General features: G+C 48.2%; 1 protein-coding gene across 1 annotated transcript in view; it reads right to left on the bottom strand.

Moving 5' to 3' along the window:
* The window catches only part of imp3 (IMP U3 small nucleolar ribonucleoprotein 3), a 248,249-nt gene extending 229,700 nt beyond the window's left edge, over positions 1–18,549 (bottom strand). Inside the window, exons 1-2 of the mRNA XM_080195980.1 lie at positions 18,372–18,549; positions 12,726–12,833 (exon numbers count right to left, since the gene is read on the bottom strand). Of these exons, the coding sequence (XP_080052106.1) occupies positions 12,726–12,833; positions 18,372–18,508 (245 nt within the window). The 5' untranslated portion in view covers positions 18,509–18,549. The remainder of the gene's footprint in view (positions 1–12,725; positions 12,834–18,371) is intronic.
* Between the last annotated feature and the right edge of the window lie 5,377 nt (positions 18,550–23,926).

Below are 23,926 nucleotides of genomic sequence, written 5' to 3'. Positions count from 1 at the left end.
GTAAAGATAGGCTGACTTGCATTTTTAAAACACCTTTTACAACCTCTGGACACACCAATTACTTTATAGCTACTGTTGTAATATAAGAATCACATTGTTCCAAGTCAAACCACCTTTACGGTTAAGAAAGCTTTTTCTTGCGACCTGTGGCAAACAGCAACTGTTCTGGATTAAACTTTTGGGTTTTCTCTTTTATAGTAATCAGTCGGGTGGAGGAAAGGTATTATACATATCAATATATAGAAGATCCAGCAAGGGATGGTGTGGTGCGGGATCTGGTTCTGGGGAACAAAGCCTGACAAGTATTCAACGTGGAGATGCCGGCGTTGGACTCAGATAAGCACAGTAAGAAGTTTCATAACACCAGGTTAAAGTCCAACAGGTTTATTTGGTGGCACAAGCTTTCAAAGCGTCGCTCCTTCTTCAGGTGAGTGAGGAATTGTGTTCACAAACAGAATATATATATAAACACAAACTCAATTTAGAAGATAATGGTTGGAATGTGAGTCTTTACAAGTAATCAAGTCTTAAAGGTTCAGACAATGTGAGTGGAGAGAGGGTTAAGCACACGTTAAAGAGGTGTGTATTGTCTCCAGCCAGGATAGTTTGTGAGATTCTGCATGCCCAGGCAAGTTGTGAGGGTTACAGATAGTGTGACATGAACCCGAGATCCCAGTTGAGGCCGTCCTCATGAGTGCAGAACTTGACTATCAGCTTCTGCTCAGTGATTCTGCATTGTCATGTGTCGTGAAGGCCCATTATGACTTGCCTGGGCTTGCAAAATCTCACTAACTGTCCTGGCTAGAGACAATACACACCACTTTAACCAATGCTTAACCCTCTCTCCACTCACATTGTCTGTACCTTGAAGACTTGATTACCTGTAAAGACTCGCATTCCAACCATTATCTTGTAAATTGAGTTTGTGTATACATATGCCCTGTTTGCAAACACAACTCCTCACTCACCTGAAGAAGCAACACTCCAAAAGCTTGTGCTGCCAAATAGGCCTGTTGGGACTTTGAACACTAAGAAATCTCACAACACCAGGTTAATGTGACAGTGGGGGAGTATTTTAGTGATAGCGACCACAACATGGTATGGTTCAAATTTATCATGGATGAGAACTTGCAAAAGACGGCTTTGGAATGTAGGAAGACAGATTTTATCAAAGTAAAGCAGGATCTGGTCAAAGTTGACTGGGAACAGCTCCTTGTACTAAGTTTACAGTGCAGCATTCAATGGCATTCAAAAAGGAGCTGGGGAGAGTATAGAATCATAGAAGCCCTACAGTGTAGAAAGAGGCCATCTGGCCATCGAGTCTGCATCAATCACAATCCCATCCATTCCCGAGCCCCATATCCCTACATATTTACCCACTAATCCCTCTAATCTACACATCTCAGAATACTAAGGGGCAATTTTATTTTAGCATCCTTTTAACCTGCACATCTTCGGACTGTGGAAGGAAACCAAAGCACTCAGAGGAAGCCCACGCAGACACGAGGAGAATGTGCAAACTCCACACAGGCAGTGACCCAAGCCAGGAATCAAACCCAGGTCCCTGAAGCTGTGAAGCAGCAGTGCTAACCACTGTGCTACCTTGCCGCCCTTAGTATAGGTCCAACATGTATCCTTTAGAGGAAATATAGAATCCCGGATGCCTTTGAAAATTCAGGATTGGCTGAGAAAAATGAGAAGGACTTTCAGCATGTCCAAAGGGAACAATTCAGCTGCAGCCATAGAGGAAGTGCAAGAGGGAATTTGAAAAAGCAACTTTGAGAGCAAAAAGGATCATGATAAAGGACCTGTGAACAAGATTAGGAAGAATTCTGAGAACCTATAAATACATTAAGGGAAAGAGGTTAACCAGGGAAAGAGTAGGGCCCATTCGAGGCCAAGGGGACAATGTGTGTGTGTGAGAGAGATCACAGGACATTTGAAGGGCGTTCTCATTAATCTTCACTCAGCACAAGAACGTAGGTACAGAATTCAGGAAAAGTGACCATGAGCAATTTGAGCAGTTTGGCATAGGGAGGTATTAGAGGCTCTGGTAGGCTTAAAAATGGACAAATCCCTTCGCCCAGTTGAATTGCATTCCAGGCTGCTGTGGGAGGCAAGGCAAGAAACTGCAGGGGCTCTATCACAATTTTTTAAATTCCTCTCTGGCCACGGGTGGAGTGCCAGAGGACTGGAGGATGACTAATATGGTTCCACTTTTCAAGAAGGATGGTAGAGATGAACCAGGAAATTACAGACCGATGAGTCTCACGTAGGTGGTAGTGGAAACTATTGGAGAAAATTTTGGAGGAGAGAATTAATATCTACTTGGAAAGCCTGGGATTAATTAGGGATCATCAGCATGGCTTTGTCAAAGGGAGAGCATAACTCAGAAATCTGTTAGAATTTTTCAAAAATCTGATCAAGTGCGTGGATGAGTGCAGTTCAGTTGATGTAGTTCTTGTGACTAATAAACTTTTATATGGATTTTAGCAAAGTTTTTGACAAGGTCCCTCATGGGAAACTGATTGAGTTAGGCTCTGAATCAGATGGAATTCAGGGAAACTTGGCAAGATGGAAAAACTGGCTTAGTAATAGGACACAAAGGGTTGTGGTAGAAGGCTGTTCAAGTGTCTACAGGGTGGTGTCCAGTAGTATCAGAAGGATCAATACTGAGACCATTATTATTTGTTATATAGATAAATGATGTAGAAATAACATGAAGAAATGTTCAGCAAGTAGGCAGATGACAGCGAGATTGATAGAATGATTAACAGTGAACAAGATGGCTGTTCTTGTTCACTGTTAAGTTACAGGAAGATATAGATGGTTTGGTCAAATGGGCTGGGCAGTGACAGATGGTATGTAATCCTGATTAGTGCGAGGTAAAGCACTCTGGAAAAAGAAACAAGATATGGGAATACTTAATGAACGGATGGACACTGGGAAGCTCAGAGGAACAGATGGATCTTGGGGTACAAATTCATAGCTCCCTGACCATGGCAGAGCTGTTGAATAAGGAAGTTAAGAAGGCACATAGGATACTTGCTTTTATCAGTTATGACGTAGTGTACAACAAGAAGGTTCAAGAAGTGTACAAGAACAAGGTGTACATGAAACTGTACTGAATGTTGATAGGCTACAGCTGGTGTACCATGTGTGGTTCTGGTCACCTCATCACAGGGAGCGCATGGCTGCACTGGAAAGGATGCAGGGGAATTTTATCAGATGTCACTTTGGATGGATTATTTGAGCTACAAGAAGCCACTGGATCAGCTTGGATTGTTTTCTTTAGAACGCAGAATACGGAGGGGCGACATGATTGAGGTGTATAAGATTGAGAGGTATGGAAAGGGTGAGTAGGGAACAGCAGTTCCACTTGTTTCAGGGGGCAAAAATGATGGGACATAGTTTTAGGGTGAGGAGCAAGAGGAGCTTGAGAGCACATCTATATTTTTTAAAAAAAAAAATCACTCAGAATGATGGGAATCTGGAATATACTGCCTGGGAAGATCCTGGAAGCTGGAAATCTCACAACCTTTGAAAAAAAAATTAGGGTGAGCACTTGAAATATCAAAACATTCAAGGATATGGGCTAAGTGCAGGAAAATGGGATTAGCGTGACTTTAGTGGTATTATGATTGGTGCAGACTCGATGGGCCAAAGGGCTTTTTCTGTGCTGTATGACTATGTGGAAGATGTGAGCTCAAAACACATACAGCATAGCCTATATCAGAAATAAAGGCCCCTAGCTTGTTACAGCTCTTGAAGTCCATGCTGAAAAATCACTTGTAATTAAAAGGAATGACAACGAGCAGCAAGGCAAACATTTCCCCAATCTCAAACACCAATACCCAGATCTTTTCCAGCACAAGATTCAATCTGTATTAAGAAAGAAATTTTTAGATTAGCTAATTTCTTGACAAATAACCATTCCAATTCCATGTTCCAACAGACTTGGTGCTCTCACCTTCTACGCTGAAATGTAGTGAAGGAGCAATTGCTAAGCTGACCCATACCATATGGAATAAAAACAGGAAAATCAACATTATGAGAAATGATTTTCCCTCCCCAGTCCAGGGACAACATGACAACATAAAGCAGCAGGTTGAAACCAACTAACTCAAACCAGTGACTGAACCTAAGACTAACAGTGACTGTAGCTCAGGATCACACCCATCAGTGAACGGACTGATGTGGACATTGCTGACAAGGCCAACATTTATTACCAACCTGTACTGACTCAAAAAACTGACCCACTTTCTTGAATTGCTGCAATCAACTTGGTATTACTACACCCACAGTGCTAGTGACGGAATTACATATAAAGCCACATTTTTATAGCTGAAAATCTATGGGTATTTTTAAATAAAGCCGGGTGAGAGAAAAACCACACTTAAAATTGATTCATTTGCATTTCTCCCTTTCTGCTCCTTTGTCCTAAAAGGAATCAACGTGGTCTTTTAAACTCCAGAATTAAGGGCAAAATTTCACCATATTACTGTGCTCCTAAAAACAGGTTGGAAGTTATGAAATGTATTCAGTGTGCTTAGAATTAAATGGATGCAGCACATTCTGAGAACCAGTCAAGACGCCATACATTGGTTCACCCACAGCACTTTGGCAATTTGAAATACAACTATGCTTTGGTCAAATTCCATAAACTGCAAGAACATTCTCTCAGAGCAGCTTGAAGACAGAAAGAAACACAACTTTCTCACTCATTTTAATAGCAATACAGTTCACAGCACAGACTCAACCCATGAAGAGCCTTTATCTCTGTCATGTGGATAGAGAAAAGATTGATTACATGCAGGAGTGTCGCTGTGGTGCAAATTACAGTATATCATCAATGTCTGACCATAACACAAGAGACAGCTGTGCTACTAAATGTAAACGGAGATGAAATAGTGGCAATCACTGCACTGTAATCCAGGGGCCCAGGCTATGGGTTCCACAGCAGCTAGTGGAATTTAAATTCAACAGATAAAATCAGAAATGCTGCCAATATAGCTACCACTGACTGCCATTAAAATTATAACCGATTGGCCAATATCCTTTAGAGGAGGACACTGTCCTTCCCTGTGGCTTGTGGTTGACTCTTAACTGTCAATGTACCAGCAATCGTAGTGCAATCACAAAATTGTCAGTAAAACCTGTAACACTGATCGTGTTCAAAAACAACATCAATTGAGTTGGAAGTCATAACAGTTGCAGCACTTTGGGGATCAAGGTCCTATGCTCTGAAGTGGAGGATGACAACGAAACAGCTTGACCCACAACCATTTATTGTGGGCAACGTTAACTATCCGTACGTCATTGAATTCAAGGGAAATTATGTATGTCAACGAAGGCTGGCCTTGCCAGTGATGATGTGGAGATGCTGGCGTTGGACTGGGGTAAACACAGTAAGAAGTCTCACAACACGAGATAAAAGTCCAACCAGTTTATTTGATAGTAATCCCACAAGCTTTCAGAAATGCTGTTCCTTCGTCAGGTGTGTAGAAAGTTCTGATCAGAGAAAGGCATATAAAGGCATCCAGAGTTTACAGAGTACTGATTAGAATGCGAGTCTTTACAGCTATGCAAGTCTTAAAGGTGCAGGCAATGTGAGTGAAGATAGCATTAAGCATGGGTTAAAGAGATGTGTATTGTCTCCAGACAGGATAGTAAGCGACATGTTGCAAGTTCAGGCAAGTCATAGGGAGTTACAGATAGTGCGACATGAATCCAAGATCCCGGTTGAGGCCGTCCTCATGTGTGCGGAACTTGACTATCAGTCTTTGCTCAGCGACTCTGCACTGTGTATCATAAATGATGCCTTGGAGAATGCTTACCCGAAGATCTGACGCCGAATGCCCGTGACCGCTGAAGTGTTCGCCAACAGGAAGGGAACAGTCCTGTCTGGTGATTGTCGAGCAACGTTCGTTGATCCATTGTTGTAGCTTCTGCATGGTCTCCCCAATGTACCATGCCTCGGGACATCCTTTCCTGCAGCGTATCAGGGAGATAACGTTGGCCGAGTTGCAAGAGTACGTACCGTGTACCTGATGGATGGTGTTCTCATGTGAGATGATGTCATCTATGTCGATGATCCGGCATGTCTTGCAGAGGTTGCTATGGCAGGGTTGTGTGGTGTTGTGGTCATTGTTCTTCTGAAGGCTGGATAGTTTGCTGCGGACAATGGTCTGTTTGAGATTGTGCGGTTGTTTGAAGGCAAGAAGTGGAGATAGCCTTGGCGAGATGTTCATCTTCAATGACATGTTGAAGGCTCCGGAGAAGATGTCGTAGCTTCTCCGCTCCAGAGAAGTACTGGACGATGAAGGTACTCTGTCCACTGTGTCCTGTGTTTGTCTTCTGAGGAGGTTGGTGCGGTTTTTTGGTGTCGATCGACAGTTCCAATGCGCCACAGCGAAAAACTCTGATCAGAACAATACACATCTCTTTAACCTATGCTTAATGCTATCTCCACTCACGTTGTCTGCATCTTTAAGACTTGAATAGCAGGTTAGCTGTGAAGACTCGCATTCCAATCAGGATTCTGTAAACAGTGCGTACCTTTATATGTCCTTCTTTGATCAGAACTTTCCACACACCTGACGAAGGAACAGCATTTCCGAAAGCTTGTAGGTTTATTATCAAATAAGCTGGTTGGACTTTAACCTGGTGTTGTGAAACTTCTTACTGTGCTTGCCAGTGATACCCATATCCCAAAGAAATTTCAAAATAATTTTACTCCCCATCCAGCAGTTATTAATCTGCACCTCAGTCACACAAGGAACATTTTTGAACAGTATCCAAAACATAATAAAACTCTACATAGGGGGAGCCAGGAAAATGGCAAAGATTTTTCTGGGGCAGAAAAAAAGGGTCAGTTTAAGATAAAGGAAAAAAATAACACACAGGGGAATAAATTTAGGGTAGGAACACCAGCGAGGGACCAACATGGTCTAAAATTGCACTAGGAAGCAGGAAAATGGCGAGCTCAAATTCCATTATGACTAATTGATATTGAATTTAGGATAGTTGGCACAGTGACAATGGAACAACAGCTTCTTCTGACAAACTTTTAAGGCATGTATTTGCATACTGGTGGTCAGCTACAATTTAATTGAAAGAAATAACTTGTGTTGCCATCATGCCGCATTGTCCCAAAGTACTTTACGTACAATGAATTATTGTCAAAATGCAATCATGGTTGTTACGTAAGCATACCCAAGGGGTCATTCTGGTCTTGAATTGTAACGACCAGTTAATCTTTTTTTCTGGTGAAATCAATTGAGGGATAAGCATTGGTCGAGAAATCATGAGAACTTCCTTTGAATAGTGCGACATGAATTCTACATCCAGCTGGAAAAACAGGCATCCAAAGGCATCTCCTCGGACAATGCAATATTCCCAGTACTGCACTTGAAGCGTCAGCCTAGATAACTTGTTCAGGACCTAGAGTGGGGTTGAAACACACCACTTTTCAATTAAGATGCAGGAGTATTGCCACTAACCAAGTTGACACACAAGTCAAAATATTTTCCGTGAAACGTGAAAAAACCATTAACGTTTAAAAGATGTTTAACAGTTCCACAAAGATTTTATCAAATAAACAAGACAGCAAATCGGAAAACAACAGTCAGAAACATTCCAACTATCTACAGAAAATTGGGTGATGTTTATAATTTCCCTACAAATATACTGAAAACATTTCATTATTTTTGTAGAAATGCATGGCCTCTGCAAGAACTTTAAAGCTATTAGTCTTAATACACCACCACCTTGGTGCATCTGAGTCTCATAGATCACTTATGAAAGTTATATATTAGTTCTTCTATTGATCTCTCTCTTTCTACATCAAGCTAAAGGTAATAATACACCTTAGCATTTTCATGGATGCACTGTAATATTATGAATATCTGTCCGCAGCAAGGGTAAACAAGAAAGAGGAACTCAAATACATGTTGGCTGAATGTAGTTAATCAGACCGGACAAAGTTGAAACTGACACAGGTTATGGCTTGGAAACTTCACAGGAGGTCATATGCAGGAGTCACCAGAGAGCACGTTACAACCGAGTAAGGAAGTGCCCTTTGATTTTTGTTTATAAAACATTTTCCACCGATCTGTCACTGCAACCATCATTCATAACTTTAGAGTTGGCTATTCCAATGCACTCTTGGCCTGTCTTCAAGCTTTCACCCTTCATAAGCTTAAAGGTCATTTGAAATTCGACCATATCCTACATCATGCAAGGTCCCATTATTCTATATTTCTGCTTGCTGGCCTACATTGGCTCCCAGGTAAACAAAGGTTCGGCTCGTTTTCAAATCCGTCCATGGCCTCAGACCATCTGCCCACCAGTCCCCCACCATCTCCAATTTTATGATCCTCTCTCTGAAAAAGCTGCACTCCTCCAATTGTGGTCTCTTTCCTAGAATCATAGAATCCCTACAATACACTCAGTTCATCGAGCCTACACCAACAGCAATCCCACCCAGGCCCTATCGCGTAACCCCACACAATTACCCTGCTAGTCCTCCTGACACTAAGGGTCAAATTAGCATGGCTAATTTACCGAGCTGCATATTTTTGGAGTGCGGGAGGAATCCAGAGCACCCAGAGCAAACTCACGCAAACATGGAACGTGCAAACTCCACACAGACAGTGACCCAACGTTGAAATTGAACCCGGGTCCCTGGTGCTGTGAGGCAGCAGCAGCACTATCCACTGTGCCACCGTGCCACCTTTATCTTCGATTTTCACATCCTCAGTTTTAAAATTGATATACCATTGGCTGTCATACTTTCTGCTGTTGATTGATTATTAATTGTGTTTAATTGTATGCAGGAGCATTAGCTGGGTAATCACTTTTGCTGCTAAAAATAAATACAACAAAAATAAAACAAGCTGAAACTCTGTTTGGTTAGGAGGCTCATGCTTGCAATATATAACTCTATAAATAAATGCTTACAAAATGGTCTAAAAATTGGTTCTAATTCTATTCTTCGCTACCTGGCTTCCTGGATTACAACATGGGAAGAAGTCTCACAACACCAGGTTAAAGTCCAACAGGTTTATTTGGTAGCACAAGCTTTCGGAGTGTTGCTCCTTGTTCAGATGACTCACCTGAAGAAGCAGCAACACTCCGAAAGTTTGTGCTACCAAATAAACCTGTTGGACTTTAACCTGGTGTTGTGAAACTTCTTACTGTGCTTACCCCAGTCCAACGTCAGCATTTGCACATCATTATAACATTGGGATAGAGAACGGTGACTAAAGATGAAGGTTGAAAACTAAGAACAGGAAATCAGACAGAAAATTAATATCTTTGTGGACAAGGGAAAAAATAGCAGAAAGCAATTGTAAATTGCTGGATTATTCTCCAGTACTCTTGGAGTCTGAACCATATCACCAGGGGAAGAATAAAGTGTATATGCAGGTAATTTCCCTATCAAACAGAAAACAAGGTTTGTAATTAGCCTGGTTGCTTCCTCCAAGAAATAAAATCAGAAATTAAACCCTGTAAATGTGTAATGATAACAAAGAAATGAAAAGAAAAACTTACCCAGAAAAAAAGTCACAGTCGTGGTTCGGGAACTATAGATCCTGCCGCCCTCAAGATTCCTGCGCATGCATCAGCCAGGAAAAGTCTGCACGTGCAGAGTTTCACATCTTCAGGCTGGGAACCAGCCCCCTGCGCACATGCAGAAGGAAAACATAGAAACATAGAAGAAAGGAGCAGGAAGAGATCATTTGGTCCTTCAAGCTTGCTCCACAATTCACCACGATCATGGCTGATCATCCAACTTAATAGCCTTATCCTGCTTTTTCCCCTTAACCTTTGATCCATTTGTTCCAAGTGCTATATCTAGTCGCCTCTTGAATACAATCAATGTTTTGGCATCAACTACTTCCTGTGGTAACGAATTCCACAGGAATTCTCCTGGGGTGAAGAAATGTCTCTTCACCTCTGTCTTAAATGGTCGACCCTGAATCATGACATGGAGATGCCACTGTTGCTGTGCCTACCCTGAATCCTCAGGCCGTGACCCCTGGTTCTGGTCTTCTCCACCATTGGGATTATTCTCTTTGCATCTACCCTGGCTACTCCTGTTAGCATTTTATAAGTCTCTATGAGATCCCCCCTCATTTGTCTGAACTCCAGCAAAAACAATCCTAACCCAGTCAATACCTCCGTCACACAATCCCTGGAATCAGCCTGGTAAACCTTTGCTGCACTCAACAGCAAGAATATCCTTCCTCAAAAAAGGAGACCAAAACTGCACACAATGCTCTAGTTGTAGTCTCATCAAGGCTCAGTATAATTGCAACAACACATCCCTGCCCCTATACTCGAAACCTCTTGCAATGAAAGCCAACATACCATTTGCCTTTTTCACCGCCTGCTGCACCTGCATGCTTGCCTTCAGTGACTGCTGCACAAGGACATCCAGGTCCCACTGCACATTCCCATCTCCCAATTTACAGCCATTCAGGTAGTAATCTGCCTTCTTGTTTTTGCTTCCAAAATGAATAACCTAACACTTATTCAAATTATACTGCAACTAACTTTGATTAGCCCATTCACCCAACTGTCCAGATCATTTTGAAGGATCTCTGCATCCTCATCACCCTCCCACCCAATTTAATATAATCTGCAAACTTTAAGATGTTTGCAGAAGAAGTGACACAGTGCAAAACTGCAGGTCAGGTGATCTGAAGAGGAGTGTCATTGCAGAGAAGGTGTCTCAGGGAGCAGGGCACAAGGAGAGAGTCAGGGAGAAGGCCCCAAACTAAAAAGATCCCAAACCAAGGTGTGGGGCAGAAACAGGTTTGAGAAGGTTCCACATAAGGGGCAATTTGGAAGCAGATCTGTCAAATGAACTTGATAAAATAAAACAGAGCAACAGGTTCCAAATTAAAGAGAGCGTGCTCTGGGAAGTATATTTGAAACAAAGTGGGCTCAAGAGAAGCCTGCAGACTTGAGAGGTTGGTGACTCCGCAGGCCAGAAGGGCAAAACTACCCTTTTGGAGCAGGAGGTGTTCTACTTTGCGTGGTTGAAGAACTGAAAGTGTGCTTGGATGACGATGCTTCAGCGTACGCTAAGTAACTTTCCCCTAAAAATAAGTAAGTCTATCAAGCCAGGTTTCACTCTGAAATCTGGCTTGGCCAGTAGTATCAGCTGTGATCCTAACAAATGGATACAAGAAAATGAAGAAGGTTTGGACCTTTCACTAGAGTTCTTGGATGATATTTTAACTGTCTATGAGGCTTGGTCAGATTCCGACAGATTTTGGAAAACAGACAGTTATTCCTGGAATACATCAGGAACCCAGAACAGATTGTACAAAAAGATTGATGAAATTCAATCTGGGGATCCCTGGACCAGGACTAGCATTTAAATTAGTGGTTTGTTATAAGTTTATTTATTAATGTCATAAGTAGGCTTATATTAAAACTGCAATGGAGTTACTGTTAAAATCCCTGAGTCGCCACACTCCGGCACCTGTTCAGGTACACTGAGGGAGAATTTAGCAAGACCAATCCACCTAACAGCACACCTCTCAACTTGTGAGAGGAAACGGAGCACTGAAGGACAATGAGCAGACTCCGCACAGGCATCGACCCGAGTCCTTGGTGCTGTGAGACAGCAGTGCTAACTGCTGTGCCACCATGGCTGGAGAAGCTACTGGTTCTAACTGTTACTTGGTTCTCTGAGAGCGAGAAACTAATGGAACCGATGTTTGCTTCCTTGGAAAAATTCCTGGCAACCAGCCATTTCCCTCACAGAACAACTGGGAAATTCCAGTGACAAAAATAGAGGGAACTCAGTGATTGCCACATTTCAAAATGAAGCAGATACAGAAAGTGGGCACAATACAACGGAAGGATTGAAAACAGGCAGAATGAGGATGAAAGCACCATTAGTACATCTGGCTGTTATAGCAGGAGACAAAACATATAGATGAATGAAGCCTTAGAATGCCCACAAAAAAGCTAATAGGTGTCACCTGATCATTAGGTGCAAGCAGAGAGGAGGAATCTCAAAATTACACATGGCAAAGAATTCTGAGGAAAAGGATGAATATAATGATGAATCCAAATGCTTTACACTGGTGAGAAGAAGTTTTAGTCCTGCGATATGTCAGAAACTACTTTTAACAGTCCTCAGTATAGATAATGCCAGCACATCAATAGTACATGGAACAGATCAACTAAAATTATCATGGTTCGCTATGCAATGAGTATCACACAAGGTTGAGAAGTATAAAATTCAGATTCCAAAGAGTCACACTCAACTCAAAATGTTAACTCTGTTTCCCAGCTGAGGTTTTGCAGCATTTGCTACTTGATCCCCCTACAACGTGGCTGAGCTATTTTGATTATTCAATGGAAAATATGCATACGTTACTGCCCCCAAGTAGGATCAGAGATTCTCAGAGGCTATCTGATCTTAAATGCAGCATATAATTGACCACAGTATTTTCAGGCTACCAAAGGAGAGGGAAAAAGTGGGGAGGGAGGAGAAATATTAAGTTTTTGGTGTTTGGCATGAAGCTTGAAACTGAACTCTAATAGGGCAGCTTGAGCAAAGGAAGAAATGTGGGTTGACTCAAGTTCAAATGCAAATTAAAATTCTTAAAATTTACGTGCAAATAATAAACATATCCACGAGTTTCCCAATTTCATTTAGCTTTCTCTTGCTTTCCTTAAACAGAGCCGTGAGGACTCACAGTTTTTGTAGTAGTTGGCAGGTGCTCTTGGTCCGGAAGGGGTCTTTCTCATTAAGGTCTCGGATTTTGCGTACCAATTCTCGAATTTCTCTACTTAGCTTATTGTACCTGTGCCAAAGAAAAGGGTTGAAAATAAAATTAAATAACTGATTCCACATTTTGACTGGACAAAATGTAGGGGCAATTAAAGACAAGTAGGATCAAAGGCAATTATTGCCCACCTTGAGCACAGTTAAAAAATAATTTCAGGCCATTGGCAAACCATACCCAAGAAATTCAGCCTAACTCAAGTTTCTGGGACAAGATCCTCAATTATCGCCATTGAGCCTAAATCTGAAAAATGAAGAGATCAGTTTTGAACTCTCAAGCCATCCATTGTCTTGAAAGCCCTGGACAAAAACAATCACCAGTTTGGTTTTCAGCTCAACTGCAACAATGGTGATCTGGCTACCAGTTCCAATCCCATGGTTACGAGAGTCGATTCCTAATAAATCCCAATAAGATTGCAATTGTCCTTTACAATTGTTTTCACCTCATTTCCTCAGTCACCTGTTGCGCTCTCCATCTGGTCCCATCTCAACTGGAATTTATTTTCTCAGCAAAGTTGCCAAGATCTTGTGCCATGGCATATTTATCAAGCTGCCATACACAGAGTGTTTTTATTTCTGAGAATGAAAAGGTTTCCCATGGCTAGGAAAGAAGGTGTCCTGGCAGGTCAGGCTTGCAAACACCACCTGAGATGCTGCATGACTTTGAGGGGAAAGTCTCAACAGTCACAATGCAAGAAAGTACCTTTAGGAAAAAGCTTTGCTAATCAAAAAAAATAATAGGGCAGGGGGATAGTTTCTTGCAAGGGAAGAGGGGTGCCGGACAGACTGTCACCCGGGAGGGGTTGGAGATTGCTGGGGAGACTGTTAACTTGATGGCAGTTGTGATGGTGTGTTTGCCAGGAAGTCTGTCTCCTGAGATGGAGAGAGGTGGGTGCCAGGGGAGACTACGGCAAGAAATTTCCAGCCTATATTAAAGGCAGGTTGTTTCCTGTAAGGAAGTGGAGAATGCCATGGGGGACCTGACCCCTGGGATGGGGAGGTGTTATGATGTGGAAATGCTGGCATTGGACTGGTGTAAACACAGTAAGAAGTCTCACAACACCTGATTGAAGTCCAACAGGTTTATTTGGTAGCAAATGCCACTAGCTTTTGGAGTGCTGCCCCTTTGTCACGTGAGTGGGAGTTCTGTTCACAAACATGACGTATAAAGGCACAAACTCAATTTATAAAACAATGATTGGAATGCAAGACTTTACAGATAATCAAGTTTTAAACGTACAGACAATATGAATGGAGAGAGTGTGAAGCACAGGTTAAAGAGATGTGTATTGTCTCCAGACAGAACAGTAAGTGAGATTTTGCAAGCACAAGCAAGTCAATATGGGAGTTACATTTAGTGTGACATGAACCCAAGATCCTGGTTGAGGCCGTCCCCATGTGTTCAGAAGTTGGCTATCACTCTCTGCTCATAAACTCTGCGCTGTCATGTGTCGTGAAGGCCGCCTTGGAGAATACTCACATGAAGATCAGAGGCCCCATAGCGACTTGCCTCGGCTTGTAAAATCTCCAAGGTGGCCTTCACGGGACGGGACGGGATTGGGGAGGGGGGAATGGGGAAGGGGTAAGGGGTGTGGGGGGGGGGAAGGGGAAAGGGGTGTGGGGGGGGGGAAGGGGAAAGGGGTGTGGGGGGGGGGAAGGGGAAAGGGGTGTGGGGGGGGGAAGGGGAAAGGGGTGTGGGGGGGGGGAAGGGGAAAGGGGTGTGGGGGGGGGGGAGGGGAAAGGGGTGTGGGGGGGGGGGAGGGGAAAGGGGTGTCGGGGGGGGGAGGGGAAAGGGGTGTCGGGGGGGGAGGGGAATGGGGTGGGGGGGGGGAGGGGAATGGGGTGGGGGGGGGAGGCGAATGGGGTGGGGGGGAGGCGAATGGGGTGGGGGGGAGGCGAATGGGGTGGGGGGGAGGCGAATGGGGTGGGGGGGAGGCGAATGGGGTGGGGGGGAGGCGAATGGGGTGGGGGGGAGGCGAATGGGGTGGGGGGGAGGCGAATGGGGTGGGGGGGAGGCGAATGGGGTGGGGGGGAGGCGAATGGGGTGGGGGGAGGCGAATGGGGTGGGGGGGAGGCGAATGGGGTGGGGGGGAGGCGAATGGGGTGGGGGGGAGGCGAATGGGGTGGGGGGGAGGCGAATGGGGTGGGGGGGAGGCGAATGGGGTGGGGGGGAGGCGAATGGGGTGGGGGGAGGCGAATGGGGTGGGGGGGAGGCGAATGGGGTGGGGGGAGGCGAATGGGGTGGGGGGGAGGCGAATGGGGTGGGGGGGAGGCGAATGGGGTGGGGGGGAGGCGAATGGGGTGGGGGGGAGGCGAATGGGGTGGGGGGGAGGCGAATGGGGTGGGGGGGAGGCGAATGGGGTGGGGGGGAGGCGAATGGGGTGGGGGGGAGGCGAATGGGGTGGGGGGGAGGCGAATGGGGTGGGGGGGAGGCGAATGGGGTGGGGGGGAGGCGAATGGGGTGGGGGGGAGGCGAATGGGGTGGGGGGGAGGCGAATGGGGTGGGGGGGAGGCGAATGGGGTGGGGGGGAGGCGAATGGGGTGGGGGGGAGGCGAATGGGGTGGGGGGGAGGCGAATGGGGTGGGGGGGAGGCGAATGGGGTGGGGGGGAGGCGAATGGGGTGGGGGGGAGGCGAATGGGGTGGGGGGGAGGCGAATGGGGTGGGGGGGAGGCGAATGGGGTGGGGGGAGGCGAATGGGGTGGGGGGGAGGCGAATGGGGTGGGGGGGAGGCGAATGGGGTGGGGGGGAGGCGAATGGGGTGGGGGGGAGGCGAATGGGGTGGGGGGGAGGCGAATGGGGTGGGGGGGAGGCGAATGGGGTGGGGGGGAGGCGAATGGGGTGGGGGGGAGGCGAATGGGGTGGGGGGGAGGCGAATGGGGTGGGGGGGAGGCGAATGGGGTGGGGGGGAGGCGAATGGGGTGGGGGGGAGGCGAATGGGGTGGGGGGGAGGCGAATGGGGTGGGGGGGAGGCGAATGGGGTGGGGGGGAGGCGAATGGGGTGGGGGGGAGGCGAATGGGGTGGGGGGGAGGCGAATGGGGTGGGGGGGAGGCGAATGGGGTGGGGGGGAGGCGAATGGGGTGGGGGGGAGGCGAATGGGGTGGGGGGGAGGCGAATGGGGTGGGGGGGAGGCGAATGGGGTGGGGGGGAGGCGAATGGGGTGGGGGGGAGGCGAATGGGGTGGGGGGGAGGCGAATGGGGTGGGGGGGAGGCGAATGGGGTGGGGGGGAGGCGAATGGGGTGGGGGGGAGGCGAATGGGGTGGGGGGGAGGCGAATGGGGTGGGGGGGAGGCGAATGGGGTGGGGGGGAGGCGAATGGGGTGGGGGGGAGGGGGGTGGCGAATGGGGGGGAGGGGGGTGGCGAATGGGGTGGGGGGGGTGGCGAATGGGGTGGGGGGGTGGCGAATGGGGTGGGGGGGTGGGGAATGGGGTGGGGGGGGTGGGGAATGGGGTGGGGGGGTGGGGAATGGGGTGGGGGGGTGGGGGGGTGGGGAATGGGGTGGGGGGGTGGGGGGGAGGGGAATGGGGTGGGGGGGAGGGGGTGGGGAATGGGGTGGGGGGGTGGGGGGGAGGGGAATGGGGTGGGGGGGGAGGGGAATGGGGTGGGGGGGAGGGGGGGGAGGGGGAATGGGGTGGGGGGGGAGGGGAATGGGGTGGGGAATGGTGTGGGGGGGTGGGGGGGAGGGGAATGGGGTGGGGGGGAGGGGAATGGGGTGGGGGGGGTGGGGGGGAGGGGAATGGGTGGGGGGGTGGGGGGGAGGGGAATGGGGTGGGGGGGTGGGGGGGAGGGGAATGGGGTGGGGAATGGCGTGGGGGGGTGGGGAATGGCGTGGGGGGGTGGGGGGGAGGGGAATGGGGTGGGGGGTGGGGGGGTGGGGGGGAGGGGAATGGGGTGGGGGGGTGGCAAATGGGGTGGGGGGGTGGGGAATGGGGTGGGGGGGTGGGGAATGGGGTGGGGGGGTGGGGAATGGGGTGGGGGGGTGGGGGGGAGGGGAATGGGGTGGGGGGGGAGGGGGTGGGGGGGAGGGGGAATGGGGTGGGGGGTGGGGGGGAGGGGAATGGGGTGGGGGGGAGGGGAATGGGGTGGGGGGGAGGCGAATGGGGTGGGGGGGAGGGGGGTGGCGAATGGGGGGGAGGGGGTGGCGAATATGGGTGGGGGGGTGGCAAATGGGGTGGGGGGGGTGGGGGGATGGGAATGGGGTGGGGGGGTGGGGAATGGGGTGGGGGGTGGGGGGGGAGGGGAATGGGGTGGGGGGGGAGGGGAATGGGGTGGGGGGGTGGGGGGGGAGGGGAATGGGGTGGGGGGGTGGGGGGGGAGGGGAATGGGGTGGGGGGGTGGGGGGGGAGGGGAATGGGGTGGGGGGGTGGGGGGGGAGGGGAATGGGGTGGGGGGGTGGGGGGGGGAGGGGAATGGGGTGGGGGGTGGGGGGGGGGGGGAATGGGGTGGGGGGGAGGGGAATGGGGTGGGGAATGGTGTGGGGGGGTGGGGGGGAGGGGAATGGGGTGGGGGGGAGGGGAATGGGGTGGGGGGGAGGGGAATGGGGTGGGGGGGTGGGGGGGAGGGGAATGGGGTGGGGGGGTGAGGGGGAGGGGAATGGGGTGGGGGGTGGGGGGAGGGGAATGGGGGTGGGGAATGGGGTGGGGGGGTGGGGGGAGGGTGGGGAATGGGGTGGGGGGTGGGGGGAGGGGAATGGGGTGGGGAATGGGGTGGGGGGTGGGGAATGGCGTGGGGGGTGGGGGGGAGGGGAATGGGGTGGGGGGTGGGGGGGTGGCAAATGGGGTGGGGGGGGTGGGGAATGGGGTGGGGGGGTGGGGAATGGGGTGGGGGGGAGGGGGTGGGGGGGGAGGGGGAATGGGGTGGGGGGGTGGGGGGAGGGGAATGGGGTGGGGGGTGGCAAATGGGGTGGGGGGGGTGGGGAATGGGAATGGGGTGGGGGGGTGTGGGAATGGGGTGGGGGGGTGGGGAATGGGGTGGGGGGGTGGGGGGGTGGGGAATGGGGTGGGGGGGTGGGGGGGGAGGGGATGGGGTGGGGGGGGAGGGGAATGGGGTGGGGGGGTGGGGGGGGAGGGGAATGGGGTGGGGGGGTGGGGGGGGAGGGGAATGGGGTGGGGGGAGGGGAATGGGGTGGGGAATGGTGTGGGGGGGGGGGGGGAGGGGAATGGGGTGGGGGAATGGGGTGGGGGGGAGGGGAATGGGGTGGGGGAATGGGGTGGGGAATGGGGTGGGGGGGAGGGGAATGGGGTGGGGGGGTGGGGGGGAGGGGAATGGGGTGGGGGGTGGGGGGGGTAGGGGGGAGGGGAATGGGGTGGGGGGGTCGGGGGGAGGGGAGGGGGAGTGGGGAGGGGGGAGTGGGGGAGTGGGGAGGGGGGGGTGGGGGGAGTGGTTTGGGGCGGACTGGGGGGAATTGTTGAGGAGACCTGTGTCCTGGGGGGATGGTGTTGCCAGGAGGGACTGTCTCCGGTCTCTGTTTCTGGAGCCTCACCAACATGGCGGCGCCCTCTGCTCCCCTCTCCCGGGCCTGTCGCTTCCCGTCGCCTGGGCCCAGCTCTCACTCACTTGGTGTAATCCTCCCTCCGCTGGATGCGGTACCGGCGCAGAATCTTCAGCTCGCTGAGGTTATCGTCCACCTCCCAGGAAATAAAATCAACTTTCTTCAGGAGCTTCTGCTCGTGGAACTTGAGTTTCCGCACCATGGTTACTGGGGTCCTGAGACAGAGACCGAGCTGTCTGCAACACTGCCTGATCAAACCGGGTATTTCCCCGAAGCGCCTGAGAGAGAGAGGCGAGTGAGTGTGAGAGGCTGTGCGTCTTTACAGAGAGAGACCTGTGTTACTATAGCAACCTGTGCATTCAGAGAGATGGTAGCCATGACGTGGAGATGCCGGAGTTGGACACAATAAGAATTCCCACAACACCAGGTTAAAGTCCAACAGGTTTATTTGGTAGCACAAGCCACTACCTTTCGGAGCGCTGCCCCTTCATCAGATGAGTGGGACTTCAGAACCAGGGGATTTAGATTCAAATCCTATAGATGAAATCCCACTTACCTGATGAAGGAGCAGCACTCCGAAAGCTCGTGGTTTCTGCTACTGCATTCAGAAAGAAGCAGATGAGTGACTAGGGGAGCATGTCTGTCTTCAGAGAGAGGTGAGGTCCTATAGAAGACTGTTTGTTGTACAGCCACTGAAGTACTTTTTGAAGTCATAGAGTCCCTATTGTACAGAAGGAGACTATCCAGCCCATTGAGTCTGTACCGACCACAATCCCACCTAGGCTCTATTCCTGTGACATGGCACATTTACCTTCTAATTCGCCGACGCTGGGGTCAATTTAGCATGGCCAATTAACGTAATCTGCACGTCTTTGAACTGTGGGAGGAAACCCACGCTGTTGTAATGTTGGATCTCACTCCTGCAGCGCAAGCTCCTACAAAAGCAAGTGATCATGACGTGACAATCTATTCTGGTGATAATTTTGCAATGAGTGTTGCACAGAATATCAGGGAATATCTTAACAGTTTTTCTTTGAAAGCTTGGTTATTTTCCAGACATGGCTGGATTCCGGGGAAGTGCCGGAAGATTGGAAAACAGCTAATGTTACGCCGTTGTTTAAGAAGGGTGCCAGGCAAAAGGCGGGGAATTATAGGCCTGTTAGTTTAACGTCTGTTGTAGGTAAAATGTTAGAATCCGTCATCAAGGAGGAAATAGCGAGGCATCTTGAGGGGAACTGCTTGATAGAGCAGACGCAGCACGGTTTCGTTAAAGGGAAGTCGTGTCTGACAAATTTACTGGAGTTCTATGAGGATGTGTCTAGGGCGGTGGATAGAGGAGAGCCGGTGGATGTGGTCTTTCTTGATTTTCAGAAGGCGTTTGACAAGGTACCTCACAAGAGGTTATTGCAGAAGGTCAGGGGGCATGGAGTTGGGGGTAGGGTATTAGCGTGGATAGAGGACTGGTTGTCAAATAGGAGGCAGAGAGTGGGGGTCAATGGGTGCTATTCGGATTGGCGGATGGTGACTAGTGGAGTGCCCCAGGGGTCGGTGCTGGGGCCTCAGCTATTTACCATTTATATAGATGATCTGGAGGAGGGAACCGAGTGTATGGTGTCGAAATTTGCTGATGGCACCAAAATTGGGGGAAAGGCAAATTGTGCGGAGGGTGGGGAGAGTCTACAGAAGGATCTAGATAGGCTGGGCGAATGGGCCAGGAAATGGCAAATGGAATTTAATGTTGGCAAGTGCGAGGTGGTCCACTTTGGTAGGAATAATGGTAGGAAGGTTTATTACTTACGTGGAGAAAAACTGCAGCAGGCGACGGTGCAGAGGGACCTCGGGGTCCTTGTGCATGAGTCGCAAAAACCCAGCTTGCAGGTGCAGCAGGTGGTCAGGAAGGCGAATGGGATGCTGGCCTTCATCGCGAGGGGGATTGAATATAAAAGTAGGGAGGTCTTCCTGCGGCTGTATAGGGCATTGGTGAGGCCGCAGCTGGAGCACTGTGTGCAGTTTTGGGCGCCGTACTTACGCAAGGATATTTTGGCCTTGGAGGGAGTGCAGAGGAGGTTTACTAGGCTGATGCCGGAGTTGATGGGGTTGAGCTATGAGGAGAGGCTGACTAAATTAGGCTTGTACTTGTTAGAGTTTAGAAGAATGAGGGGAGATCTCATTGAGACGTATAAGATGATAAATGGGATGGATAGGATAGAGGTGGAGAGACTCTTCCCGCTCAGAAAGGATAGCAGGACTGGGGGGCACAGCCTCAAGATAAAGGGGGGGCGGTTTAGAACGGAGTTGAGGAGGAACTTCTTCACTCAAAGGGTGGTGAATCTCTGGAATTCTCTGCCCGTTGAAGTGGTGGAGGCTGCCTCGCTAAATATTTTTAAGACGCGGGTTGATGGGTTTTTGATAAGAGAGGGGATTAAGGGTTATGGGGAGAGGGCGGGAATGTGGAACTGAGCCACGACAGATCAGCCATGATCTTATTGAATGGCGGGGCAGGCTCGAAGGGCTAGATGGCCTACTCCTGCTCCTATTTCTTATGTTCTTATGACACACAGGGCTTTGGTTTAATATCTTATCTGAAAAGATAGTACCACAGGCAGTGCAGCACTCCCTTGATAGTACAGCAGTCCCTCAACACTGCACTGGATTATCAGCCTGGAATTTTTTGCTCAAGTTTTAGAGTTGGATTCGAACCCACAGCTTTCTGGCTGAGACAAGAGGGCTGTCAACTGAGGCATGGTTGACATTATCTTTCTTTATTAAATTAATTGATCAAGTTCATGAGAGAAAAACACCAGGTTGCCTCTTTTCAAGAGCACTGAGATCAATTGTAGCACCTTCCTGCAGCTCAAGCTGCGATCAAATAACTTGACATAGTTTGGGCATCAAACCTGCGTCTTTCAGTCTGAATAGGTTCGATTGGATAGATTGGGGTTATTTTCCTTGGAACAAAGAAGGTTGAAGGGCAACTGGAAAACCTTGAAATTGCATAGAGCTTATAGCAAAGAAATTCTGTCTTTAGCCCAACTAGTCTGCTATGTTTATACTCCACATGGCTCACCTTCTATTCCATCTGCCTCATCTCAGCCTTTCAGAATATGTTTTTATTCTCCTTCTTTGCATGTACTGATCCAGTAACCTTTTAAAGGCATCTCAGCTCTTTGCCTTGACCACTTCCTGTGAGTTCCTCATTCCAATTATTCTGAGAAAAAAAACTGTCCTTATTAAATGGTGAAACAGGAGCCTCAAGGGACAAATGCCGTCTTCTTGTATCCCTATTGGATTTATTGATGTGTTGTACTTCTGGTTTTTAGCTTTGAATTCTCTCACAAGTGCATCCATCCACATTGACCCTATCTAATGCATCCATAATGGTAAAGACCTCTGTTGGATCAGTTCTAAGTCTCTTTTCTGTTGTAAGAAAACACCAAACTGTTCAAACTTTCTGAATGGCTATAATCGCTCAACAAAGTTAATTAATTTCAATGAATAAATACATTTTAGGTCCTTTCCAAAGATTAATTTAAAATAACTAATTTGTTTCAACAAATGAGCAAAGTACTGCCTTCAGTCAGTGCCACTACCCATTACACCAACTTCTCCTTCAATACTACAATTGAAATCAGTTTTTTTTACTTGTGAGAACCCAGAGTAACACTCGGGTTTTAAAATGTCAGCCGTTTATTTATTGAAGGATGTCCTGAAATCCCTGTCATATTTGACATTAAACAAAATAATATCCAGGTAGATCAATTCTCACAATTTTTCCTTAATGAGAGCCCAGTTTTGTACAGACTGATGATGTTGAACCTGAACTAAACTACGTCTAACAGCCCTCCTCAAAAGGAAGCATGTCACTAAAAATGACTGATGGTCTATGCAAACTAGCAATAAATATCTGTAAACTATCACAAAAACAATTATTCGATTTGGATCGATGTACACTCAATCTTTCATGGTGACCAATGGTCGTGGGAAAAATTTCACAAAATACTGGACAATATTTCCAATGTTGCAGTCATGGTGCTTTGAGCGTGGCAAAGTTGGTGGAGGAACTCTGAACACTGATCGTTCATATACTGAACTTGTGAATAGTCTGGTCAAATCCAGTAATATACAAGAATGGGAAAGTCCTTGGATTTTCCCAACACATGACCAAAAACATTGGTGAGAAATCGAAACAGAGATTAAGGAGCCTCTTCACATGACATAAAAGGTGCTGAACCTCTGGTACTGTAGGTCCTTTTTGCTAAGCATCATTGGAACATTTTTTGAACCGTACAAAAATCTCTCAAAAGCTGAAACCACTATGGTCAGAACTGGTTTTAAGTTGTTTGAATTTTGAAGAGTTTCTTCCTTCAAGAGTGAAATTCCTGTTTGAACATACATACAAAAAAGTTGCAGTAGAGGTCCTGAACAAATATAAGGAACTCCTGCACACTCAGTCTTCAAGCAGCTTTTCAACCACAAAACTGATCTTGTGAAATTTTTGAGTCCAGCTGTACAGTCTGATTCAGAAAACATCAAAACAAGTGATGTTGTGAACTCTGATGAGAGCTGCAATGGAGAATTGCAACAGTGAGACAAAGCCCTGAATTATAGAATCCTACAATGCGGCAAGACACCATTCATCCCAATGAGTCTGCACTGACTCTTCGAAAGAGCATCTTACCCAGGCCCCACACTATCCCAGTAACCCCATTTATCAGGCTAATCCACCTAACCTGGACTGTGGGTATCCAGAGAAACCCATGCAGATACAGGGAGAACATGCAAACTCGACACAGACGATCACCCAAGGCTGGAATCAAACTTCAGTCCCTGGCTCTGTGAGGCAGCAGTGCTAACCACTGCCATAGTGCTGCTCCTATGTCACCATGCTGAAAATGTACACACAACTTGCACGTAGCATCATCACCCAGATGATAAACATAGTCTTTATAATCTACCAGTCAAAAAGTAAGGAAAAGAATCATAAGACTTGGGAAAAAGAATCAAGACAAGAATATTACAGAAAAGCAGCATCACACACGATGAGAGTTCATCAGGGACTTACACACAAAAAGATAAAAGGTAGATCAAAAGCTGAGGTGGGGAGCAATTAGGAATCTCTTAGAAAATTAAAGGTCTTCAGAGATTGGTGGGAAGTATGGTTATTAATTTTGGTGCCTAGATAATATACCAAGTGTCCATTCATTTCTGTCACCATTTCTTGTACGTGGGCGAACATTTTGAATAAAGGACAGCTGGACATGCTAGAGACACATGGAGTTGTGTTCTTTTACAATAATCATGGCCTCCCCTTGCAACTTTCAGTGCCTTTCTAAGATTCACAACCTGGTATAGCTCCTACTCTGCCCAAGACTGCAAGAAACTACAAAAGGTCATGAATGCAGCCCAATCCATCACGCAAATCAGCCCCCCTTCCATTGCCTCAGTCTATACTTCTCACTGCTTTGGCAGAGCAGCCAGCATAATTAGGGACCCCATGTGCCTCAAACATTCTCTCTTCCACCTTCTTCTGTCAGGAAAAAGATACAAAAGTCTGAGGTCACGTACTAACTTACTCAAGAACAGCTTCTTCCCTGCTACCATCAGACATTAGAATGGACCT

The sequence above is a fragment of the Carcharhinus amblyrhynchos genome, chromosome 9, assembly GCF_965287045.1.
Source record: "Carcharhinus amblyrhynchos chromosome 9, sCarAmb.v2.hapA, whole genome shotgun sequence".
NCBI classification, from domain to species: Eukaryota; Metazoa; Chordata; class Chondrichthyes; order Carcharhiniformes; family Carcharhinidae; genus Carcharhinus; species Carcharhinus amblyrhynchos.
This window is presented reverse-complemented; position numbering and strand designations above follow the sequence as displayed.